Source organism: Lutjanus erythropterus, chromosome 6 (genome assembly GCF_056507025.1).
Source record: "Lutjanus erythropterus isolate fLutEry1 chromosome 6, fLutEry1.hap2, whole genome shotgun sequence".
In the NCBI taxonomy this organism is placed as follows: domain Eukaryota; kingdom Metazoa; phylum Chordata; class Actinopteri; order Lutjaniformes; family Lutjanidae; genus Lutjanus; species Lutjanus erythropterus.
Genome location: NC_139322.1, coordinates 29,384,346 through 29,391,949, shown reverse-complemented (window position 1 = coordinate 29,391,949; position 7,604 = coordinate 29,384,346). Strand labels below are relative to the sequence as shown.

Sequence of the window (7,604 nt, the reverse complement as noted above, 5' to 3'; positions counted from 1 at the left end):
AAATAACTTAAAATAAAATAGAAAAAGAAAAAATGCAAAAAAATATATGTGAAAACAAAAATCACAGTCTTTACAGATTTGCACATGTTGGCTGGAATTTTAGGAGCAAAATCAATTTATTGATACCCAGAAAATAGTTTACACTGCAGTTGCCACCATTCAAGAATATAAATATAGAGAGAAATTATAAGAAATAGCAAATAGAAATTAGGTGTTTTAAAATATGTACATTATACATATATTCCAATATGTTCGTAAAATAATATAATATATATAATAATATATAATAATAATAATATAGGAAATATGTAAAAATATGTATATTATAATGTTTATAACAGTGCACATTAACATTACACATAACCAATAATGCTGAAAAATGGGGTATCTGGATAACTATGTGATGCAAGTGTGTGTGATGCAAAGGGCCTGTAAATAAAATTTTTGGTTGATTGAAATGTACTGTGTAAATAGATACATATTAATAACAATCTAAGGATTAATCAACTTGTTTGAGCTTTTACATTTTGCTCATGGTCTAATATTTCTAGAGATCTCTACCAAGTCCACTGCTGTGGGTGTGGTCCTATTCTGGGTGTGCAAATGTGGTACTGCCTTTGATCCCGCCTCTACTTACAGATCTACATCCAATTGGCTGGCATGTTCTGAACCTCCGATCTGATTGGTCCTGCCTCTTGTCAATTAATGTCAAACTCTCTCTGCTCACTGAGTGGCCACGCCTCCTCACGCTTCCAGGAGTCAGCGGTCCATTCGTGCGTGTAGGACTGTGGAGTGCCTCGCCGGGAGGAAGGAAACGTGTTTTCAGTTAATTTTTGCAGGCAGTTGGAATAACGTTAAAAGAGGAGGTTTCGTCGGTACCTCGGATTGTATTAGACGGCGGTGTGGCGCAACGCTGTAACCGTTAAGCTTTAAGATTTATCACATTGACTGAAGCAGCTGACTTAGACTACTTGTGTCTTGAAGAGAGTGGAGTCGCTAAAGGAAAACAGGCAGTTGCTAACAAGTAGTTAGCAAGTCAGCCCGTTAGCTTGCCAGCTAGCCACCTCTCCCTACTGCCACAGCAAGTCCCACCCTCAGCAAGTGCGTGGACGTCGTAAGAAGCTGCAGCGGTGAAGTCGAGTGCTTTTCCCTCTCAACTTAGCCAGCATCGCTGTACAGCTGGCTGGCGAGTTAAAATAGATAGGTAGCTAGCACTCTAAACGTTAGGTAGCTGACGCCAACATAAAATAGTTGGCTTTAACGTTGGACGAGGGTCTTCTGTGGAGGGATACGGTCGCTACACTGGCAAAGAGACTGGCTAAAAAGAAGAGGCGAAATAAGAGAGAACAGGGAAGACACCGAGAAGGAGGGGACTGGCTAGTTTAGCCGGGGAGACACAATCTCACGTAAGTGACATAATATTAAGTTAGCTGTTAGCTTAACACACGGCTTACCGGTGCTGTACAAGTTGCTGTGCTTGCATGGCAACGTTTATCCAGGCAGCCACTTAGCTTTATCTGTGGCTTAACGCTAGCTCATGCAGCCAGTGCGCCATACTAAGCTAACGGTTAAGGCTTCCTTGAAGGTGGCACACTAGCTAGCATGATAGCTAATGCCTGATGGGTTGAAAGTGAGACTGCACTTGAATCTACTGTGTTTCCTGCACCCAGTCCCTGTAAGCTAAGTTAGATAACTTTAGTTGAGTGGTCACCTTGTCTGTTTGTGGACGGAACAACGCAGAAAACCAGTTGTCATGAGTATTAGCTAATTAGCTGCTTTGCTAGCTAGTTCCAGCCGGCCACCCACCCAAGTTAACAGTTCAGTTTCTGACAAAACGAGACAGTAATGTTAGTGATACCATAGCTAATGTAACTGGTTATCTGGTCCCACCATAGCAAATGTTGGGCTCATATCTGTTTGGTGCAGTTGCGGGAACTGCGTGTTCTCTGGCTCAACCCCCAGATAAAGTGGCCGCACAGTGACAATGTCACAGCAACACTTCATGCACGGCATTACATTGCAAGGCTTATAAATGGCAGTGCAGTATCTGTTCAGCTGTCAAACATGATGGTTATTTTTTTTTCCAGTTACCCTGGCTGTCCCAGCACAGTTCAGTTGCCATGCAAAGCTGTCACCAGCCACTTAACATTCTCAGGCTGCAACACATTGTACTCCTATAGTAAAAGTCAAAGTCAGCTGTTCAACTCAACAATTAGGCAATTCTTAGCCACATCACAGTCCACCACTCAAGCGCAAGTATGACTCTGTACTGACCCATTTTCTCTTCTCCTGTAGACAGAGAGCAAACGCCGCCACTGAGCCACGCACAGCCATGAGTATTGAGATACCGGTGGGGTTGACAGAACTGCTGCAGGGCTACACTGTGGAAGTCCTGCGACAAAGGCCGTCGGACCTGGTGGATTTTGCAGTTCAGTACTTCACCCGTTTGCGGGACACCAGAAGTCAGGATGGGGCCAGTGCTGGTGGCAAGACAGGGAAAGGAGTGATGTTTGATGGGGAGCCAATGCAAACAGAGTCCAATGGAGAAGATGATGAAGATGATGATTCTGACTTTGAGCGTAAGTTGATGTTTTGCTGTTATGATTGTCAGTTGCGTTGGACATGTTTGTGTGAATGAGACGGGACAGAATGAAAGAGAGTGTATGTGTGAGGTAGTTGGAAAGTGAAAGAGAGAAAGTGAAGGTGAGGCTTGGAGCCTTGTCTCTGATGTAGTGAGAATCTATCTCATCTCTTCTTTTAAGTGTGTGAGGCCTGCTCTATTTGCATACACATGCACTTGAATCCAGAAAATCCCACTGAGCAGACAGTTCAGCTAGGCAGCCCTCATCTGCCACTCATCTAATCTAGGTCTTCTATGTTCTCATTATCTATCTGGCTGTCAGGATCTGAAATAGTACCATGTATGTTTCAATTTGAACTCAAGGGTATAAATGATCTATTTATGTTTATATAGATTTTCAATTAAAATGTTTCAAGAAACATTAAAATATTAAACTGTGAAAAGTGAGAATTATGCCGCGACTACGCAGACAATCATGAAGCTTTTAACTTTTTCCATATTAGTTAATTTGAAACGGTCTTGTACTGCATTCTAGCTTTGCAAAATAGCAAGAGGCAACTTGCAGCTATACTGTGAGCGGTAGTTTCAAAGGATTGAAAAAAACATAATTTTTAAGTTGACAAACAGCCAGTCTTTATCACTTATTTTAATGTGATAAGTTGATACTAACTTCAGGATTCAAGAACCTTATTATCTTTGTAATAAAAATTGTAAATACAATTGCAATTGTGCCATCCTTAAATTGTGCATTGTATTAAGATTCAGATTCACATGTTATTTAAGAATAAATAGATTGGAATGAAATAAGGCAATACAGATAAAGAGTAAAGAAAGGAACAAAGTAACCAATATAAAGTATAAAATACAAGTGTCATATTTAAATTCAAGAGTTCATGAACTGTATAACCTTTGCTTTGTAGCAAGCAGCTTTAACTGTCGTTGTTTGCAAAAGTGATCCATATGTCTTTTACATCACTCCTCTATGTTTGACAGACAGGCAGAAGATGTAAGCTGCTCCATAGCTCGGCTTGGCTTTCTGCTGTACTGCTGGGAGCAGCGTGGCCTAGATCACATCAGTGTGCTCTGGAGCCAGGGGCTGTTACCTTGTGAATGGGGGTTCTGTGTTTTCTCAATGAGTTTATCCATTGTGATACTCCACTGTGGTGATCTGTGAATCTATCGTTCGTGTATCTTCTAAAATTCACTGCAAATAACATCTTGTAAGGTAATGACAGAATTTCACAATGCTTTTTGTGTGGAAATGCCAAATTAACCCAATGTAATATATGATAATGCTCACACAGTGTCACTGGCAGATAGTAAAACATTGTTGGAGTGTAACATGTAGCTTTGCGGATTAAAACAGTTGGCAGCCTTGTGAGTTTTGGAGTCCATCTGACTTGTTTCCTGCAACTTTGATAGTATTACTAGTTTCATTTATAGGCTAACCATATTTATTATGCCCCATATGCAGATGTTCATCCCTGGTGAAAGCAATATTGGCCAACCTTGTAGATTGGTACAACCTGACTCAGGGTAAAAAGGGCAATACAGTTTCTGTTTCTCTGCTCACACAAGTGGGGTTTGGCTGCAGTCAAACAGCTGTGACCTCAGCTGAGGGAACAGTGTGTATGTACATGTTAACTCTGAGTTTGTGAGTATGTGCACGCTTGTGAAGGCCAACAGATGTGCTATGACTTGATTTGACGCCCGTTCAAATTCCAGTCTGGTGACGGCATAGAGCAGTTCTTCCTTGTACTTTCTGATTAGCGATCAGTTGTTAAGCATTTTCCACACCTCATCCAAGGTGGCAATAAAAGACAGGGAGCTGATACTGTTGTGTTCCAGGGAGAGGCTTTTGCCTCGATGCTGTGGGTCACACACATGACATCCATGACAGTAGATTATCCAGCCAGGCTTGTGTACACTGCCCCCAGGGGATATTCATCTCTGAGGGGAACAACACAGGCCTGTATAATGAGAGACATCATGTGCTCTTGCCTGACCACTGTTGTAGCCTATAGGTATGAAGAGTACTATAGCACTACTAGTTCAGCAGCACATGCTCCTTAACAGTTTGGTCTTGTGAGGAAAACCCCAAAATAACTTTTTAAGGTGACACACACAACCTATGTGTAATAGTTTCAGCCCTTTCAACGTTGAGGAATCTACAAAAGGCCTGTTCAGTTAGTTTTTTAGAAGGGCTGGATGTTTACATTTCCTTTGTCTGACCTGTAAAGTGGGGAATTTAACTATGTAAAACACTGCACCTTTTTATTTTTTTTTCTTTCAGTTTCGTAGTTTTCACATTTGCAAAAGACACATTATGCACAGAAGAACAGGAAAAAAACAAAGCGCCTTTGTAAGTCTTGGTTAGAAATAGCTTGTTGTTTTTAATAAACACAATATTACATTTATCTTTTTTCACTTAGTTTGACTCTCCTAAATTTCCTCTGCTTTAATTAAAACTTTCTGAAATACTAAGTGTCCCTGAACAATGTAAATACTCATAAACTTAGTTATTTGGTTATTTAAATAAAATAATAATATAGATATACCTGTTTTCATATTTCTAAATGAACAAATTGCTGGATTGAGATTGGTGTGTAACTTAATGTAACTTAAACCAAAGCATATCAGTAGTAGTATTACAGTTTTATAGGGTGTTCTGGTGGCTCAGGTTTTTAAGATGCTTTGGTTTAGGCCCTTTGTCAGACGTTATCTCAGTTTTTCTCCTCTCAACTGTCTACAGTAAAGGGAATAATGCTCATAAGTACTTAAAGAAGGAAAATTTAGCTTGAAATTGTGTCAGAAGTCAAGTGCCAAAATTGAGCTCATTCTCATTACTTTGATACACTTTGTTATAGGGGATTAAAAAATAATTCAAACTTCAGGGAAAGCAGGCCAATTTTCTCATTTAAATCAGTGAACATTAAAACATAATGCTGCTTTTGTCAGGCGGTGACCCAACTAGAAGTAGGCTAATGACTAATTTGGGTTTTTGACCCCTTGATTGAGAAATATGGCCATTGTGAAATATTGAATTGAGCCATGAGGCACAGAACAGCTCTCTGTATGGGAGAAGAGTTTTATTGGACCTATGTTTTAGACTGTATTTGTTTCTGTTTTAGTCTGGAGAGTTTCAAGGTGAAATGGCTGTTGTGTAACATGAACATGGTCTGTTTATGTAAAAAAAAAAAAAAAAAAAAAAGATACTCGTTATTGTCTTTTAGGCTGCTTGCTGTTATAATGATTCACCAGTATGCTCTTAACCTTTCATTTGCAGTGCAGGAAATCGGTGTGTGAGTGTTCCGGCTAAACGCCTAAAATGTAAATGAGTTAGATAGCCAGTAATATATTCCCATGGATAGTACAGTGTACTCCCAAAATTATGACGTCCTATTTTACATGCTCTGTTTTCCCAGCTCTTAACTGCCTAAATCCACAGCAGATTCACTACACAGGCCTAAGCTGCTTAACAAAAGGAGATACTGTTTTGAATACAAACTGTTGTACCTCCATCATATCTAGTGATGTTGGGCCAAAGATTTTTAAGTAACCCTTTTCTCTTTTGAGGCTTAGCTTCAGTTAAGAAATGGTATATCGATTGATTGAAATAAATGTTTAATTCAGAGCTACTGTGTACTGCTGAATGGGCTTTGCTAGAAATTTAAGATTAAATGTAGTTTGACTAGAACTGAGTGTCTTAAATATCCCAATCTCCTGCGGTCTTCTTTAAATAGACTTACCTGGTGAATCCAGGTGAAATGTGTGATCTTTCCATTTTACACAGCATTCATTTGAGTTACAAAGGGCAGCGGTAGATTAAGAAAAGTACTGGCTTTATGCAAAAAGGTGCAGTAAAAATATGTATCCTAATATGTGCATGCTTTTCTACTCCTTCAAGCTGGCCAGTATAGTGTCAGTCTGGCAGTGTGTGTTCACTGAGAGAAACAGGAGGGGATGAATGAATGCCTCTAACTGAAATGAGCGGGGCTTTTTATTAAAAGATGGATGGAGGGACAGATGAGTCCCAGGGATGATAATAGAAGTGAATTAAATGTGTTTTTATATGGAAGACAGCAGGGATAAAGCAGAGGCTGTATGAAAAAGTGACTGAGGGAGGAGAGAGGCTGAATGTCTTTTAGGGGGAAAAAATCAGCTCATGCTAACTCAACAGAGTATAACAAAGCTTTGAAGCTAGATGACGAGTCACCTGGATACTTAACAGACTTAAAGCTTAGCCTCCTGGGGAGTTTTTTATACAGATGAATGGGAAATTTCAGCTGACTTAATTTATCAAGGAACTTTGGAAAGTATGCCTCCAAAATGCTGTAATCTGTTTGGGGTAATATTTTCTCCTTCCTGGAAAGCATCAGCCAGTAATTTCAAAATCCTACCTAGGTGTGTTGTGTTTATTATGTATAAGTGCTGGTATTTTGAAAGCAGAGGTCTTGGGAAGGTGCATAACATCAACAGAAGCCAAGAAAGTGCTTCCTTTTTGTCACCCCCCCATGCATCAGTAAGTGCATATTTTCCCAGATGGGAAAATCAGTGTTCATTTTGGACTGAAGTTCATCTCTTGGTGTTGAAGTCCAATAAATTATGACTTAAGGCCCACTGCTTGGTGAATACTGTAACCTTAAAAAATGATGGCCATGATACTTGGACAACTTTCTAAGTAGAAGGTCTGCAAGTCCTGCAGAAATTTTAAAATGTCTGAACTTTTGTGAGCTAGGTTTGAAAGCCTTACATGAACTGAAATACAGTACTATAGGTTGGAGTTGCCACAATACCACAATTTTGAACTTCAGTACAATAATAGTATCAAAAAACGATACTCAATGCCTCTTTCAGTACTACAGCAAAAAGAAAAAAAAAGTCTCAGACACACAAGATAGGATACTTGTTTTCTTCTTTGCCCACACCTGCACACACTGCTGGTACTGAAAAAGTCACTGTCAACTGTAAAAGTCAACACTGGTTTCCCTGTTCTGCAAACCAAATTTCAGGCAGGACAGTT

At 39.7% G+C, this 7,604-nt stretch overlaps 1 protein-coding gene across 2 annotated transcripts in view; it reads left to right on the top strand.

The window, feature by feature from the left end:
- Window positions 1–757: 757 nt before the first annotated feature.
- Window positions 758–7,604, top strand: part of prkar2aa (protein kinase, cAMP-dependent, regulatory, type II, alpha A) — a 61,497-nt gene continuing 54,650 nt past the window's right edge. Inside the window, exons 1-2 of one of the 2 annotated variants that reach the window (XM_084721583.1) lie at window positions 758–1,406; window positions 2,300–2,579. In XM_084721583.1, coding sequence (XP_084577709.1) covers window positions 2,333–2,579 — 247 coding nt within the window. In that variant the 5' untranslated portion in view covers window positions 758–1,406; window positions 2,300–2,332. Of the gene's footprint in view, window positions 1,407–2,295; window positions 2,580–7,604 lie in introns of both variants that reach the window. The other variant, XM_084721582.1, reaches the window with a different exon arrangement.